Source organism: Phyllobates terribilis, unplaced genomic scaffold, assembly GCF_046119375.1.
Source record: "Phyllobates terribilis strain yellow unplaced genomic scaffold, ASM4611937v1 Scaffold_9__5_contigs__length_417890890, whole genome shotgun sequence".
Taxonomy (NCBI): Eukaryota; Metazoa; Chordata; class Amphibia; order Anura; family Dendrobatidae; genus Phyllobates; species Phyllobates terribilis.
In genome coordinates, this window is record NW_027362769.1 from 196638120 (window position 1) to 196657098 (window position 18979).

Consider the following 18979-nt stretch of genomic DNA (forward strand, 5'->3'; position numbering starts at 1 on the left):
GGGGTTCTGGCTGTAGGTTCCCCACTGTAGGGGTTCTGGCTGTAGGGGTTCTGGCTGTAGGTTCCCTGCTGTAGGGGTTCTGGCTGTAGGTTTCCCACTTTAGGGGTTCTGGCTGTAGGTTCCCCGCTGTAGGGGTTCTGGCTGTAGGTTCCCCACTGTAGGGGTTCTGGCTGTAGGGGTTCTGGCTGTAGGTTCCCCGCTGTAGGAGTTCTGGCTATAGGTTGCCCAATGTAGGGGTTCTGGCTGTAGGTTCCCCGCTGTAGGGGTTCTGGCTGTAGGTACCCCGCTGTAGGGGTTCTGGCTGTAGGTTCCCCATTTTAGGAGTTCTGCTGTAGGTTGCCCATTGTAGGGGTTCTGGCTGTAGGTTCTCCGCTGTAGGGGTTCTGGCTGTAGGTACCCCTCTGTAGGGGTTCTGGCTGTAGGTTCCCCGCTGTAGGGGTTCTGGCTGTAGGTTCTCCGCTGTAGGGGTTCTGGCTGTAGGTACCCCGCTGTAGGGGTTCTAGCTGTAGGTTCCCCGCTGTAGGGGTTCTGGCTGTAGGGGTTCTGGCTGTAGGGGTTCCGGCTGTAGGTTCCCCGCTGTAGGGGCTCTGCCTGTAGGTTCCCCGCTGTAGGGGTTCTGGCTGTAGGTTCCCCACTTTAGGGGTTCTGGCTGTAGGTTCCCCTCTGTATTAGTTCTGGCTGTAGGTTCCCCACTGTAGGGTTTCTGGCTGTAGGTTCCCTGGTGTGGGGGTTCTCGCTGTAGGTTCTCCGCTGTAGGGGTTCTGGCTGTAGGTTCTCCACTGTAGGGGTTTTGGCTGTAGGTTCTCCGCTGTAGGGGTTCTGGCTGTAGGTTCCCAGCTGTAGGGGTTCTGGCTGTAGGTTCCCCGCTGTAGGGGTTCTGGCTGTAGGTTCCCTGCTGTGGGGGTTCTGGCTGTAGGTTCCCCGCTGTAGGGGTTCTGGCTGTAGGTTCCCCGCTGTAGGAGTTCTGGCTATAGGTTGCCCAATGTAGGGGTTCTGGCTGTAGGTTCCCCGCTGTGGGTTTCTGGCTGTAGGTACCCCACTGTAGGGGTTCTGGCTGTAGGAGTTCTGCTGTAGGTTGCCCACTGTAGGGGTTCTGGCTGTAGTTTCTCCGCTGTAGGGGTTCTGGCTGTAGGTTCACCGCTGTAGGGGTTCTGGCTGTAGGTTCCCCACTGTAGGGGTTCTGGCTGTAGGTTCCCCACTTTAGGGGTTCTGGCTGTAGGTTCCCCGCTGTAGGGGATCTGGCTGTAGGTCCCCCGCTGTAGGAGTTCTGGCTGTAGGTTCCCCACTGTAGGGGTTCTGGCTGTAGGTTCTCCGCTGTAGGGGTTCTGGCTGTAGGTTCTCCGCTGTAGGGGTTCTGGCTGTAGGTTCCCCACTGTAGGTTTTCTGGCTGTAGGTTCCCTGCTGTAGGGGTTCTGGCTGTAGGTTCCCCGCTGTAGGGGTTCTGGCTGTAGGGGTTCTGGCTGTAGGTTCCCCGCTGTAGTTGTTCTGGCTGTAGGTTCCCTGCTGTGGGGGTTCTGACTGTAGGTTCCCCGCTGTAGTGGTTCTGCCTGTAGGTTCCCCACTATAGGGGTTCTGGCTGTAGGGGTTCTGGCTGTAGGTTCCCCGCTGTAGGGGTTCTGACTGTAGGTTCCCCACTGTAGGGGTTCTGGCTGTAGGAGTTCTGGCTGTAGGTTCCCCGCTGTAGGGGTTCTGGCTGTAGGTTCCCCGCTGTAGGGATTCTGGCTGTAGGTTCCCCGCTGTAGGGGTTCTGGCTGTAGGTTCCCCACTTTAGGGGTTCTGGCTGTAGGTTCCCCGCTGTAGGGGTTCTGGCTGTAGGTTCCCCGCTGTAGGAGTTCTGGCTGTAGGGGTTCTGGCTGTAGGGGTTCTGGCTGTAGGTTACTGTGGGGGTTCTGGCTGTAGGTTCCCCACTGTAGGGGTTCTGGCTGTAGGGGTTCTGGCTGTAGGTTCCCTGCTGTAGGGGTTCTGGCTGTAGGTTTCCCACTTTAGGGGTTCTGGCTGTAGGTTCCCCGCTGTAGGGGTTCTGGCTGTAGGTTCCCCACTGTAGGGGTTCTGGCTGTAGGGGTTCTGGCTGTAGGTTCCCCGCTGTAGGAGTTCTGGCTATAGGTTGCCCAATGTAGGGGTTCTGGCTGTAGGTTCCCCGCTGTAGGGGTTCTGGCTGTAGGTACCCCGCTGTAGGGGTTCTGGCTGTAGGTTCCCCGTTTTAGGAGTTCTGCTGTAGGTTGCCCATTGTAGGGGTTCTGGCTGTAGGTTCTCCGCTGTAGGGGTTCTGGCTGTAGGTACCCCTCTGTAGGGGTTCTGGCTGTAGGTTCCCTGCTGTAGGGGTTCTGGCTGTAGGTTCTCCGCTGTAGGGGTTCTGGCTGTAGGTACCCCGCTGTAGGGGTTCTAGCTGTAGGTTCCCCGCTGTAGGGGTTCTGGCTGTAGGGGTTCTGGCTGTAGGGGTTCCGGCTGTAGGTTCCCCGCTGTAGGGGCTCTGCCTGTAGGTTCCCCGCTGTAGGGGTTCTGGCTGTAGGTTCCCCACTTTAGGGGTTCTGGCTGTAGGGGTTCTGGCTGTAGGTTCCCCTCTGTATTAGTTCTGGCTGTAGGTTCCCCACTGTAGGGTTTCTGGCTGTAGGTTCCCTGCTGTGGGGGTTCTCGCTGTAGGTTCTCCGCTGTAGGGGTTCTGGCTGTAGGTTCTCCACTGTAGGGGTTTTGGCTGTAGGTTCTCCGCTGTAGGGGTTCTGGCTGTAGGTTCCCAGCTGTAGGGGTTCTGGCTATAGGTTCCCCGCTGTAGGGGTTCTGGCTGTAGGTTCCCTGCTGTGGGGGTTCTGGCTGTAGGTTCCCCGCTGTAGGGGTTCTGCCTGTAGGTTCCCCACTTTAGGGGTTCTGGCTGTAGGGGTTCTGGCTGTAGGTTCCCCACTGTAGGGGTTCTGGCTGTAGGTTTCCCACTTTACGGGTTCTGGCTGTAGGTTCCCCGCTGTAGGGGTTCTGGCTGTAGGTTCCCCGCTGTAGGAGTTCTGGCTATAGGTTGCCCAATGTAGGGGTTCTGGCTGTAGGTTCCCCGCTGTGGGGGTTCTGGCTGTAGGTACCCCGCTGTAGGGGTTCTGGCTGTAGGTTCCCCGCTGTAGGAGTTCTGCTGTATTTTGCCCACTGTAGGGGTTCTGGCTGTAGGTTCTCCGCTGTAGGGGTTCTGGCTGTAGGTTCCCCGCTGTGGGGGTTCTGGCTGTAGGTTCTCCGCTGTAGGGGTTCTGGCTGTAGGTTCTCCACTGTAGGGGTTCTGGCTCTAGGTTCTCCGCTGTAGGGGTTCTGGCTGTAGGTTCCCAGCTGTAGGGGTTCTGGCTGTAGGTTCCCCGCTGTAGGGGTTCTGGCTGTAGGTTCCCTGCTGTGGGGGTTCTGGCTGTAGGTTCCCCGCTGTAGGGGTTCTGCCTGTAGGTTCCCCACTGTAGGGGTTCTGGCTGTAGGGGTTCTGGCTGTAGGTTCCCCAATGTAGGGGTTCTGGCTGTAGGTTTCCCACTTTAGGGGTTCTGGCTGTAGGTTCCCCGCTGTAGGGGTTCTGGCTGTAGGTTCCCCGCTGTAGGAGTTCTGGCTATAGGTTGCCCAATGTAGGGGTTCTGGCTGTAGGTTCCCCGCTGTGGGTTTCTGGCTGTAGGTACCCCACTGTAGGGGTTCTGGCTGTAGGAGTTCTGCTGTAGGTTGCCCACTGTAGGGGTTCTGGCTGTAGTTTCTCCGCTGTAGGGGTTCTGGCTGTAGGTTCTCCGCTGTAGGGGTTCTGGCTGTAGGTACCCCGATGTAGGGGTTCTGTCTGTAGGTTCCCCGCTGTAGGGGTTCTGGCTGTAGGGGTTCTGGCTGTAGGGGTTCCGGCTGTAGGTTCTCCGCTGTAGGGGCTCTGCCTGTAGGTTCCCCGCTGTAGGGGTTCTGGCTGTAGGTTCCCCACTTTAGGGGTTCTGGCTGTAGATTCCCCGCTGTAGGGGTTCTGCCTCTAGGTTCCCCGCTGTAGGGGTTCTGGCTGTAGGTTCCCCACTTTAGGGGTTCCGGCTGTAGGTTCCCCGCTGTAGGGGTTCTGGCTGTAGGGGTTCCGGCTGTAGGTTCCCCGCTGTAGGGGTTCTGCCTGTAGGTTCCCCGCTGTAGGGGTTCTGGCTGTAGGTTGCCCTCTGTAGGGGTTCTGGCTGTAGGGGTTCCGACTGTAGGTTCCCCGCTGTAGGGGTTCTGGCTATAGGTTCCCCGCTGTAGGGGTTCTGCCTGAAGGTTCCCCGCTGTAGGGGTTCTGCCTGTAGGTTCCCCGCTGTAGGGGTTGACTGTAGTGATATTTGGTTTTCAAGCAGCTGAGTATTTTGGACTCTCAGAAGATGCTAGAAGTATTCTGGATGAATATGTGAACACTGAACTTTATGGGTTCTGGGAAATTATTGGATCTCTGCACCCGACCATGTGGATTCTGTGCACCCTGCAGCCGTGACTCATAGCACCCGTTAAGAATCCAGCTATTTAGGACTGAAGGTTGTGTTGTCGGTGGCTGCTATCAGTAATTGCAGCATCAGGTCAGATCTTTTTGGGTGATTTTCTGAGTTGTGTCTCTCGCTCCAGGGTTACGGCGGTTACATTGCATCTATGATCCTAAAGGCCAACGAGAGACTGTTCAGATGTGGAGCCTTAATTGCTCCGATCACCGATATGAGGTTATATGGTGAGTAAACCTTAAAAACTCAATTCAAAAAACTAAAGAGAAGAATGTAATGATTTTGATTTCTCTTATCAGCAAATGTTATTCACTCAGAACAGATCTGACGCTGAACGTTTGACATGTTTCATTTGAAAAAATTAAGTAATTTACAAATTGACTGCAACACCTCCAGAAAATGTTGGGAAAGGGTTAACATGACACAAATGAAAAACAGTTGGAGCGTCAATGTTCATCTTCATCACATTATTGTGTATAAAGAGCATATGTGAGAGGCAGAGTCTCTCCGAAGCAAAGATGGTCGGAGGTCACCGATCTGTGAACAACCGCAGCTAAAAATTGTGGACAAATTCCATAAAAATGTTCCTCAACATAGAATTGGAAAGATGAACCGGCCGCCCGCGGTCTGGACCCTCCACCAATAGAAAATACCATGCATTATAAAAACCCGAAATCCAGCAAAGACCCCGAACTATAGAGCAGCGAGAATTCAACGTCGGACAAGAAGGGGACAACGTTCCTCTCCCAAAACTCCAGCCATTGTCTCCTCACTTCCCCGACATTTACAGACTGTGATAGGAAGAGGGGAAGCCATCGGTGGACGCAACCGGGCACAATGGTGGGCAAGTCCCGGGAAAATGGTGGGCAAGTCCCGGGAAAATGGTGGGCAAGTCCCGGGAAAATGGTGGGCATGGCTTGGATACAACTGAAATGGAAAAATATCCAACGTTCAATGTCCGATCTGTTATGTGTGAGAAAATACGGTGATAAGAGATTTACAGATCATCACATTCTGCTTTTCTTTGGATCTTACACGGTGGCACAACTGTTTTGGAACTAGGTTTGTATTTACCAATGAACAAAAAGGATCCTCATATTGCTGGGGGGAATTCTTCCTGAAGAAGGTGAATGAGTTTTACATGGGACTGCTGGACACTGACTGTTCCTTCTCTTTCCCGCAGCTTCGTCCTTCTCGGAGCGTTACCTGGGTATGCCATCTGCAGAGGACAACACATATCAGGTAGAGGATTATATGCAAGAGCCCCCAGCACAATGCGAGGGGTGAGGAACCATGGGCTGTGGGATCATCATGGTTTGTTTATTACACCCGCTGGGGACAGATACCGTCAGAAAGTTGTATAATCCTTTCTGCTGTGTTCTAGGCCTCCAGCGTCTTACACAACATCCATGGCTTCAGAGTGAAGAACCTATTACTGGTCCATGGCATGGCAGACGGTGAGCAAAGAAACCTTTTTATATATATATGGACTTTGAAGTATAACGGGGTCAGGTCCTACCAAGAGCCCAGCGGATGATTAAAGATCAGATACTAAGAGGTTTAGGGTCCAGCGGGAGATGATCAGGACCTTCCAGCGGGTGATTATTGATCCGATCCCGCTGTCCAGTGAGTGTTTAAGGATCAGACCTTACAAGGGTCAGAGGGTCCAGCGGGTTATTAATGAGAGTCTGTGTTAGGGACAGACGTGTTTAAGAGTTGGGGTTAGGGTTTGGGCGTCGGATGAAATCTTTGGTTGGACCTTTGCTCCTTCTGACTGATCTTTTGTCTTTTTAGCTAAAGTCCATTTCCAGCATTCAGCAGAACTGATCAAACAGCTGATCAAGGTCGGGGTGAACCACACGGTGCAGGTGAGACCCCCGAGCTCCTGCTACACTTTGTACTGAATGTTTTTTTACTATAAGTTTACAATTGTGAACTATTGTGTTATATACGGTGAGGATGATCGTTGTGATGATGAGGAACATGGGTTTTCAAGGGGCGGCCGCGGACCCTCAGCTCCATTGAAGGGAAATCTTAATCTTCAGCACAAGACATTGTGGACATTTATAGCTTCAGTTTTGTGGGAACACAGAGCCCCATACAGACATGGAGGAGAACATGACGGGACGCACAGAGCCCCATACAGACATGGAGGGGAACATGAGCGGCCGCACAGAGCCCCATATAGACATGGAGGAGAACATGACGGGACGCACAGAGCCCCATACACACATGGAGGAGAACATGAGCGGCCGCACAGAGCCCCATATAGACATGGAGGAGAACATGAGCGGCCGCACAGAGCCCCATACAGACATGGAGGGGAGAACATGAGCGGCCGCACAGAGCCCCATACAGACATGGAGGAGAACATGAGCGGCCGCACAGAGCCCCATACAGACATGGAGGAGAGAACATGAGCGGCCGCACAGAGCCCCATACAGACATGGAGGAGAACATGAGCGGCCGCACAGAGCCCCATACGGACATGGAGGAGGACATGAGCGGCCGCACAGAGCCCCATACAGACATGGAGGAGAACATGAGCGGCCGCACAGAGCCCCATACAGACATGGAGGAGAACATGAGCGGCCGCACAGAGCCCCATACAGACATGGAGGAGAACATGAGCGGCCGCACAGAGCCCCATACAGACATGGAGGAGAACATGAGCGGCCGCACAGAGCCCCATACAGACATGGAGGAGAACATGAGCGGCCGCACAGAGCCCCATACAGACATGGAGGAGAACATGAGCGGCCGCACAGAGCCCCATACAGACATGGAGGAGAACATGAGCGGCCACACAGAGCCCCATACAGACATGGAGGAGAACATGAGCGGCCACACAGAGCCCCATACAGACATGGAGGAGAACATGAGCGGCCGCACAGAGCCTCATACAGACATGGAGGAGAACATGAGCGGCCGCACAGTGCCCCATACAGACATGGAGGAGAACATGAGCGGCCGCACAGAGCCCCATACAGACATGGAGGAGAACATGAGCGGCCACACAGAGCCCCATACAGACATGGAGGAGAACATGAGCGGCCGCACAGAGCCCCATACAGACATGGAGGAGAACATGAGCGGCCGCACAGTGCCCCATACAGACATGGAGGAGAACATGAGCGGCCGCACAGAGCCCCATACAGACATGGAGGGAGAACATGAGCGGCCACACAGAGCCCCATACAGACATGGAGGAGAACATGAGCGGCCGCACAGAGCCCCATACAGACATGAAGGGAGAACATGAGCGGCCGCACAGAGCCCCATACAGACATGGAGGAGAACATGAGCGGCCGCACAGAGCCCCATACAGACATGGAGGAGAACATGAGCGGCCGCACAGAGCCCCATACAGACATGGAGGAGAACATGAGCGGCCGCACAGAGCCCCATACAGACATGGAGGAGAACATGAGCGGCCGCACAGAGCCCCATACAGACATGGAGGAGAACATGAGCGGCCGCACAGTGCCCCATACAGACATGGAGGAGAACATGAGCGGCCGCACAGAGTCCCATACAGACATGGAGGGGGGAGAACATGAGCGGCCGCACAGAGCCCCATACAGACATGGAGGAGAACATGAGCGGCCGCACAGAGCCCCATACAGACATGGAGGAGAACATGAGCGGCCGCACAGAGCCCCATACAGACATGGAGGGGGGAGAACATGAGCGGCCGCACAGAGCCCCATACAGACATGGAGGAGAACATGAGCGGCCGCACAGAGCCCCATACAGACATGGAGGAGAACATGAGCGGCCGCACAGTGCCCCATACAGACATGGAGGAGAACATGAGCGGCCGCACAGAGCCCCATACAGACATGGAGGGGGGAGAACATGAGCGGCCGCACAGAGCCCCATACAGACATGGAGGGAGGAGAACATGAGCGGCCGCACAGAGCCCCATACAGACATGGAGGAGAACATGAGCGGCCGCACAGAGCCCCATACAGACATGGAGGGGGGAGAACATGAGCGGCCGCACAGAGCCCCATACAGACATGGAGGGGGGAGAACATGAGCGGCCGCACAGAGCCCCATACAGACATGGAGGGGGGAGAACATGAGCAGCCGCACAGAGCCCCATACAGACATGGAGGAGAACATGACCGGACGCACAGAGCCCCATACAGACATGGAGGAGAACATGAGCGGCCGCACAGAGCCCCATACAGACATGGAGGAGAACATGAGCGGCCGCACAGAGCCCCATACGGACATGGAGGAGAACATGAGCGGCCGCACAGAGCCCCATACAGACATGGAGGAGAACATGAGCGGCCGCACAGTGCCCCATACAGACATGGAGGAGAACATGAGCGGCCGCACAGAGCCCCATACAGACATGGAGGAGAACATGAGCGGCCGCACAGAGCCCCATACAGACATGGAGGGGGGAGAACATGAGCGGCCGCACAGAGCCCCATACAGACATGGAGGAGAACATGAGCGGCCGCACAGAGCCCCATACAGACATGGAGGAGAACATGAGCGGCCGCACAGAGCCCCATACAGACATGGAGGGGGGAGAACATGAGCGGCCGCACAGAGCCCCATACAGACATGGAGGAGAACATGAGCGGCCGCACAGAGCCCCATACAGACATGGAGGGGGGAGAACATGAGCGGCCGCACAGAGCCCCATACAGACATGGAGGGGGGAGAACATGAGCGGCCGCACAGAGCCCCATACAGACATGGAGGGAGAACATGAGGGGCCGCACAGAGCCCCATACAGACATGGAGGAGAACATGAGCGGCCGCACAGAGCCCCATACAGACATGGTGGAGAACATGAGCGGCCGCACACAGCCCCATACAGACATGGAGGAGAACATGAGCGGCCGCACAGAGCCCCATACAGACATGGTGGAGAACATGAGCGGCCGCACAGAGCCCCATACAGACATGGAGGAGAACATGAGCGGACGCACAGAGCCCCATACAGACATGGAGAGGGGAGAACATGAGCGGCCGCACAGAGCCCCATACAGACATGGAGGAGAACATGAGCGGTCGCACAGTGCCCCATACAGACATGGAGGAGAACATGAGCGGTCGCACAGTGCCCCATACAGACATGGAGGAGAACATGAGCGGCCGCACAGAGCCCCATACAGACATGGAGGAGAACATGAGCGGCCGCACAGAGCCCCATACAGACATAGAGGAGAACATGAGCGGCCGCACAGAGCCCCATACAGACATGGAGGAGAACATGAGCGGCCGCACAGAGCCCCATACAGACATGGAGGAGAACATGAGCGGCCGCACAGAGCCCCATACAGACATGGAGGAGAACATGAGCGGACGCACAGAGCCCCATACAGACATGGAGGAGAACATGAGCGGACGCACAGAGCCCCATACAGACATGGAGGGGAAGAACATGAGCGGCCGCACAGAGCCCCATACAGACATGGAGGGAGAACATGAGCGGCCGCACAGAGCCCCATACAGACATGGAGGGAGAACATGAGCGGCCGCACAGAGCCCCATACAGACATGGAGGAGAACATGAGCGGCCGCACAGAGCCCCATACAGACATGGAGGAGAACATGAGCGGCCGCACAGAGCCCCATACAGACATGGAGGAGAGAACATGAGCGGCCGCACAGAGTCCCATACAGACATGGAGGAGAACATGAGCGGCCGCACAGAGCCCCATACAGACATGGAGGAGAACATGAGCGGACGCACAGAGCCCCATACAGACATGGAGGAGAACATGAGCGGACGCACAGAGCCCCATACAGACATGGAGGAGAACATGAGCGGCTGCACAGAGCCCCATACAGACATGGAGGAGAACATGAGCGGCCGCACAGAGCCCCATACAGACATGGAAGAGAACATGAGGGGCCGCACAGAGCCCCATACAGACATGGAGGAGATAACATGAGCGGCCGCACAGAGCCCCATACAGACATGGAGGAGAACATGAGCGGCCGCACAGAGCCCCATACAGACATGGAAGAGAACATGAGGGGCCGCACAGAGCCCCATACAGACATGGAGGAGAACATGAGCGGCCGCACAGAGCCCCATACAGACATGGAGGGAGAACATGAGCGGCCGCACAGAGCCCCATACAGACATGGAGGAGAACATGAGCGGCCGCACAGAGCCCCATACAGACATGGAGGAGAACATGAGCGGCCGCACAGAGCCCCATACAGACATGGAGGAGAACATGAGCGGACGCACAGAGCCCCATACAGACATGGAGGAGAGAACATAAGCGGCCGCACAGAGCCCCATACAGACATGGAGGAGAACATGAGCGGCCGCACAGAGCCCCATACAGACATGGAGGAGAACATGAGCGACCGCACAGAGCCCCATACAGACATGGAGGAGAACATGAGCGGCTGCACAGAGCCCCATACAGACATGGAAGAGAACATGAGGGGCCGCACAGAGCCCCATACAGACATGGAGGAGAACATGAGCGGCCGCACAGAGCCCCATACAGACATGGAAGAGAACATGAGGGGCCGCACAGAGCCCCATACAGACATGGAGGAGAACATGAGCGGCCGCACAGAGCCCCATACAGACATGGAGGAGAACATGAGCGGACGCACAGAGCCCCATACAGACATGGAGGAGAGAACATAAGCGGCCGCACAGAGCCCCATACACACATGGAGGAGAACATGAGCGGCCGCACAGAGCCCCATACAGACATGGAAGAGAACATGAGGGGCCGCACAGAGCCCCATACAGACATGGAGGAGATAACATGAGCGGCCGCACAGAGCCCCATACAGACATGGAGGAGAACATGAGCGGCCGCACAGAGCCCCATACAGACATGGAAGAGAACATGAGGGGCCGCACAGAGCCCCATACAGACATGGAGGGAGAACATGAGCGGCCGCACAGAGCCCCATACAGACATGGAGGAGAACATGAGCGGCCGCACAGAGCCCCATACAGACATGGAGGAGAACATGAGCGGCCGCACAGAGCCCCATACAGACATGGAAGAGAGCATGAGGGGCCGCACAGAGCCCCATACAGACATGGAGGGAGAACATGAGCGGCCGCACAGAGCCCCATACAGACATGGAGGAGAACATGAGCGGCCGCACAGAGCCCCATACAGACATGGAGGAGAACATGAGCGGCCGCACAGAGCCCCATACAGACATGGAGGAGAACATGAGCGGACGCACAGAGCCCCATACAGACATGGAGGAGAACATGACCGGACGCACAGAGCCCCATACAGACATGGAGAGGGGAGAACATGAGCGGCCGCACAGAGCCCCATACAGACATGGAGGAGAACATGAGCGGCCGCACAGAGCCCCATACAGACATGGAGGAGAACATGAGCGGCCGCACAGTGCCCCATACAGACATGGAGGAGAACATGAGCGGCCGCACAGAGCCCCATACAGACATGGAGGAGAACATGAGCGGCCGCACAGAGCCCCATACAGAAATGGAGGAGAACATGAGCGGCCGCACAGAGCCCCATACAGACATGGAGGAGAACATGAGCGGCCGCACAGAGCCCCATGCAGACATGGAGGGGGGAGAACATGAGCGGCCGCACAGAGCCCCATACAGACATGGAGGGGGGAGAACATGAGCGGCCGCACAGAGCCCCATACAGACATGGAGGGGGGAGAACATGAGCGGCCGCACAGAGCCCCATACAGACATGGAGGGGGGAGAACATGAGCGGCCGCACAGAGCCCCATACAGACATGGAGGAGAGATCATGAGCGGCCGCACAGAGCCCCATACAAACATGGAGGGGGGAGAACATGATCGGCCGCACAGAGCCCCATACAGACATGGAGAGAACATGAGCGGCCGCACAGAGCCCCATACAGACATGGAGGAGAACATGAGCGGCCGCACAGAGCCCCATACAGACATGGAGGGGGGAGAACATGAGCGGCCGCACAGAGCCCCATACAGACATGGAGGAGAACATGAGCGGCCGCACAGAGCCCCATACAGACATGGAGGAGAACATGAGCGGCCGCACAGAGCCCCATACAGACATGGAGGGGGGAGAACATGAGCGGCCGCACAGAGCCCCATACAGACATGGAGGGGGGAGAACATGAGCGGCCGCACAGAGCCCCATACAGACATGGAGGGAGAACATGAGGGGCCGCACAGAGCCCCATACAGACATGGAGGAGAACATGAGCGGCCGCACAGAGCCCCATACAGACATGGAGGAGAACATGAGCGGCCGCACACAGCCCCATACAGACATGGAGGAGAACATGAGCGGCCGCACAGAGCCCCATACAGACATGGAGGGGGGAGAACATGAGCGGCCGCACAGAGCCCCATACAGACATGGAGGAGAACATGAGCGGACGCACAGAGCCCCATACAGACATGGAGAGGGGAGAACATGAGCGGCCGCACAGAGCCCCATACAGACATGGAGGAGAGATCATGAGCGGCCGCACAGAGCCCCATACAGACATGGAGGAGATAACATGAGCGGCCGCACAGAGCCCCATACAGACATGGAGGAGAACATGAGCGGACGCACAGAGCCCCATACAGACATGGAGGAGAGAACATAAGCGGCCGCACAGAGCCCCATACAGACATGGAGGAGAACATGAGCGGCCGCACAGAGCCCCATACAGACATGGAAGAGAACATGAGGGGCCGCACAGAGCCCCATACAGACATGGAGGAGATAACATGAGCGGCCGCACAGAGCCCCATACAGACATGGAGGAGAACATGAGCGGCCGCACAGAGCCCCATACAGACATGGAGGAGAACATGAGCGGCCGCACAGAGCCCCATACAGACATGGAAGAGAACATGAGCGGCCGCACAGAGCCCCATACAGACATGGAGGGAGAACATGAGCGGCCGCACAGAGCCCCATACAGACATGGAGGAGAACATGAGCGGCCGCACAGAGCCCCATACAGACATGGAGGAGAACATGAGCGGCCGCACAGAGCCCCATACAGACATGGAGGAGAACATGAGCGGACGCACAGAGCCCCATACAGACATGGAGGAGAACATGACCGGACGCACAGAGCCCCATACAGACATGGAGAGGGGAGAACATGAGCGGCCGCACAGAGCCCCATACAGACATGGAGGAGAACATGAGCGGCCGCACAGTGCCCCATACAGACATGGAGGAGAACATGAGCGGCCGCACAGAGCCCCATACAGACATGGAGGAGAACATGAGCGGCCGCACAGAGCCCCATACAGAAATGGAGGAGAACATGAGCGGCCGCACAGAGCCCCATGCAGACATGGAGGGGGGAGAACATGAGCGGCCGCACAGAGCCCCATACAGACATGGAGGGGGGAGAACATGAGCGGCCGCACAGAGCCCCATACAGACATGGAGGGGGGAGAACATGAGCGGCCGCACAGAGCCCCATACAGACATGGAGGGGGGAGAACATGAGCGGCCGCACAGAGCCCCATACAGACATGGAGGAGAGATCATGAGCGGCCGCACAGAGCCCCATACAAACATGGAGGGGGGAGAACATGAGCGGCCGCACAGAGCCCCATACAGACATGGAGAGGGGAGAACATGAGCGGCCGCACAGAGCCCCATACAGACATGGAGAGAACATGAGCGGCCGCACAGAGCCCCATACAGACATGGAGGAGAACATGAGCGGCCGCACAGAGCCCCATACAGACATGGAGGGGGGAGAACATGAGCGGCCGCACAGAGCCCCATACAGACATGGAGGGAGGAGAACATGAGCGGCCGCACAGAGCCCCATACAGACATGGAGGAGAACATGAGCGGCCGCACAGAGCCCCATACAGACATGGAGGGGGGAGAACATGAGCGGCCGCACAGAGCCCCATACAGACATGGAGGGGGGAGAACATGAGCGGCCGCACAGAGCCCCATACAGACATGGAGGGGGGAGAACATGACCGGACGCACAGAGCCCCATACAGACATGGAGGGGGGAGAACATGAGTGGCCACACAGAGCCCCATACAGACATGGAGGAGAACATGACCGGACGCTCAGAGCCCCATACAGACATGGAGGAGAACATGAGCGGCCGCACAGAGCCCCATGCAGACATGGAGGAGAGCATGAGCGGCCGCACAGAGCCCCATACGGACATGGAGGAGAACATGAGCGGCCGCACAGAGCCCCATACAGACATGGAGAAGAACATGAACGGCCGCACAGAGCCCCATACAGACATGGAGGAGAACATGAGCGGCCGCACAGAGCCCCATACAGACATGGAGGAGAACATGAGCGGCCGCACAGTGCCCCATACAGACATGGAGGGGGGAGAACATGAGCGGCCGCACAGAGCCCCATACAAACATGGAGGGGGGAGAACATGAGCGGCCGCACAGAGCCCCATACAGACATGGAGAGGGGAGAACATGAGCGGCCGCACAGAGCCCCATACAGACATGGAGGGGGGAGAACATGAGCGGCCGCACAGAGCCCCATACAGACATGGAGGGGGGAGAACATGAGCGGCCGTACAGAGCCCCATACAGACATGGAGGAGAGATCATGAGCAGCCGCACAGAGCCCCATACAAACATGGAGGGGGGAGAACATGAGCGGCCGCACAGAGCCCCATACAGACATGGAGAGGGGAGAACATGAGCGGCCGCACAGAGCCCCATACAGACATAGAGGAGAACATGAGTGGCCGCACAGAGCCCCATACAGGCATGGAAGAGAACATGAGGGGCCGCACAGAGCCCCATACAGACATGGAGGAGAACATGAGCGGCTGCACAGAGCCCCATACAGACATGGAGGAGAACATGAGCGGCCGCACAGAGCCCCATACAGACATGGAGGAGAACATGAGCGGCGGCACAGAGCCCCATACAGACATGGAGGGGGGAGAACATGAGCGGCCGCACAGAGCCCCATACAGACATGGAGGAGAACATGAGCGGCCGCACAGAGCCCCATACAGACATGGAGGAGAACATGAGCGGCCGCACAGAGCCCCATACAGACATGGAGAGAACATGAGCGGCCGCACAGAGCCCCATACAGACATGGAGGAGAACATGAGAGGCCGTACAGAGCCCCATACAGACATGGAGGAGAACATGAGCGGCCGCACAGAGCCCCATACAGACATGGAGGAGAACATGAGCGGCCGCACAGAGCCCCATACAGACATGGAGGAGAACATGAGCGGACGCACAGAGCCCCATACAGACATGGAGGAGAACATGAGCGGCTGCACAGAGCCCCATACAGACATGGAGGAGAACATGAGCGGCCGCACAGAGCCCCATACAGACATGGAGGAGAACATGAGCGGCCGCACAGAGCCCCATACAGACATGGAGGAGAACATGAGCGGCCGCACAGAGCCCCATACAGACATGGAGAGAACATGAGCGGCCGCACAGAGCCCCATACAGACATGGAGGAGAACATGAGAGGCCGTACAGAGCCCCATACAGACATGGAGGAGAACATGAGCGGCCGCACAGAGCCCCATACAGACATGGAGGAGAACATGAGCGGCCGCACAGAGCCCCATACAGACATGGAGGAGAACATGAGCGGACGCACAGAGCCCCATACAGACATGGAGGAGAACATGAGCGGCTGCACAGAGCCCCATACAGACATGGAGGAGAACATGAGCGGCCGCACAGAGCCCCATACAGACATGGAGGAGAACATGAGCGGCCGCACAGAGCCCCATACAGACATGGAGGAGAACATGAGCGGCCGCACAGAGCCCCATACAGACATGGAGGAGAACATGAGCGGCCACACAGAACCCCATACAGACATGGAGGAGAACATGAGCGGCCGCACAGAACCCCATACAGGCATGGAGGAGAACATGAGCGGCCGCACAGAGCCCCATACAGACATAGAGGAGAACATGAGCGGCCGCACAGAGCCCCATACAGACATGGAGGAGAACATGAGCGGCCACACAGAACCCCATATAGACATGGAGGAGAACATGAGCGGACGCACAGATCCCCATACAGGCAAGGAGGAGAACATGAGCGGCCGCACAGAACCCCATACAGACATGGAGGAGAACATGAGCGGCCGCACAGAGCCCCATACAGACATGGAGGGGAAGAACATGAGCGGCCGCACAGAGCCCCATACAGACATGGAGGAGAACATGAGCGGCCGCACAGAGCCCCATACAGACATGGAGGAGAACATGAGCGGCCGCACAGAGCCCCATACAGACATGGAGGAGAACATGAGGGGCCGCACAGAGCCCCATACAGACATGGAGGAGAACATGAGGGGCCGCACAGAGCCCCATACAGACACGGAGGAGAGAACAAGAGCGGCCGCACAGAGCCCCATACAGACATGGAGGAGAACATGAGCGGCCGCACAGAGCCCCATACAGACATGGAGGAGAACATGAGCGGCCGCACAGAGCCCCATACAGACATGGAGGGAGAACATGAGCGGCCGCACAGAGCCCCATACAGACATGGAGGGAGAACATGAGCGGCCGCACAGAGCCCCATACAGACATGGAGGAGAACATGAGAGGCCGTACAGAGCCCCATACAGACATGGAGGAGAACATGAGCGGCCGCACAGAGCCCCATACAGACATGGAGGAGAACATGAGCGGCCGCACAGAGCCCCATACAGACATGGAGGAGAACATGAGCGGCCACACAGAGCCCCATACAGACATGGAGGAGAACATGAGCGGCCGCACAGAGCCCCATACAGACATGGAGGAGAACATGAGCGGCCGCACAGAGCCCCATACAGACATGGAGGAGAACATGAGCGGCCGCACAGAGCCCCATACAGACATGGAGGAGAACATGAGCGGCCGCACAGAGCCCCATGCAGACATGGAGCGGGGAGAACATGAGCGGCCGCACAGAGCCCCATACAGACATGGAGGAGAACATGAGCGGCCGCACAGAGCCCCATACAGACATGGAGGAGAACATGAGTGGCCGCACAGAGCCCCATACAGACATGGAGCGGGGAGAACATGAGCGGCCACACAGAGCCCCATACAGACATGGAGGAGAATATGAGCGGCCGCACAGAGCCCCATACAGACATGGAGGAGAACATGAGCGGCCGCACAGAGCCCCATACAGACATGGAGGAGAACATGAGCGGCCGCACAGAGCCCCATACAGACATGGAGGAGAACATGAGCGGCCGCACAGAGCCCCATGCAGACATGGAGCGGGGAGAACATGAGCGGCCGCACAGAGCCCCATACAGACATGGAGGGAGAACATGAGGGGCCGCACAGAGCCCCATACAGACATGGAGGAGAACATGAGCGGCCGCACAGAGCCCCATACAGACATGGAGGAGAACATGAGTGGCCGCACAGAGCCCCATACAGACATGGAGCGGGGAGAACATGAGCGGCCACACAGAGCCCCATACAGACATGGAGGAGAATATGAGCGGCCGCACAGAGCCCCATACAGACATGGAGGAGAACATGAGCGGCCGCACAGAGCCCCATACAGACATGGAGGAGAACATGAGCGGCCGCACAGAGCCTCATACAGACATGGAGGAGAACATTAGCGGCCGCACAGAGCCCCATACGGACATGGAGGGGGGAGAACATGAGCGGCCGCCCAGAGCCCCATACAGACATGGAGGGGGGAACATGAGCGGCCGCACAGAGCCCCATACAGACATGGAGGGGGAAAAACATGAGCGGCCGTAAGTTATTAGTAATTTTGGTAAGGGCAGTTTCGGTGGAATGGTGGGGGCGGAAGCCGGATTGTTGGTTGTTGAAGAAAGTTAGATGAGAAGTGGGAGGAAATTTCAGAGTGAACGTGTTGCTCAAGGAGTTTGGAGGCAAATGGGAGCAGCGATATGGGGCGGTAGCTGGACAAGGTGGTTGGGTCGAGGGATGGCTTTATGAGGATGGGCGTGATTGTGGCATGTTTGAAGGCTGAGGGGAAGGTACCGAAATTGAGTGATAGGTTGAAGAGATGGGTTAGGGATGGGTTGAGTGTGGGGGTGAGGTTGGGTAGGAGGTGGGATGGGATAGTGTATAGTGCACATGTGGTGAGGTGTGATTTGGAGAATAGACGAGTAAGGTCTCCTTCCGTGATGTTGGAAAGGGAGGTTATGGGGGAAGGGCAATGGTCTGGGAAACAAAGGGGTTGTGGTGGTCGGACAGTAAAGACTTGCCGTGTTGGGTCAATCTTTGAAGTGTGTGGCAAACTCCTCAGCAGAGATGATGGAGGTCATAGGGGGCAGTGGAGGGCGGAGGAGAGAGTTGAAAGTGTTGAATAGTTGTTTGGGGTTGTAGGATAGGGAGGATATGAGGGTTGTGAAGTAGGCCTGTTTAGCAGAGGTGAGGGCTGATTTGAATGCGAGTGTTGCTTGTTTGAATGCAGTGAAGTCATCTTGCGAAAGTGTTTTCTTCCAACGCCGCTCCGCAACCCTGGACGCTTGCCGAAGCTGTTCAGTGAGGTTGTTGTGCCAGGGTTGCCTATTGACTCGTTGTGCTCTGCCATACACAAAAGGGGCGACCGAATCAAT

At 57.2% G+C, this 18979-nt stretch overlaps 1 protein-coding gene across 1 annotated transcript in view; it reads left to right on the top strand.

The window, feature by feature from the left end:
* Positions 1–18979, top strand: part of DPP10 (dipeptidyl peptidase like 10) — a 685122-nt gene that overhangs the window by 646275 nt on the left and 19868 nt on the right. Inside the window, exons 18-21 of the mRNA XM_073646140.1 lie at positions 4561–4660; positions 5617–5675; positions 5818–5890; positions 6228–6301. Of these exons, the coding sequence (XP_073502241.1) occupies positions 4561–4660; positions 5617–5675; positions 5818–5890; positions 6228–6301 (306 nt within the window). The remainder of the gene's footprint in view (positions 1–4560; positions 4661–5616; positions 5676–5817; positions 5891–6227; positions 6302–18979) is intronic.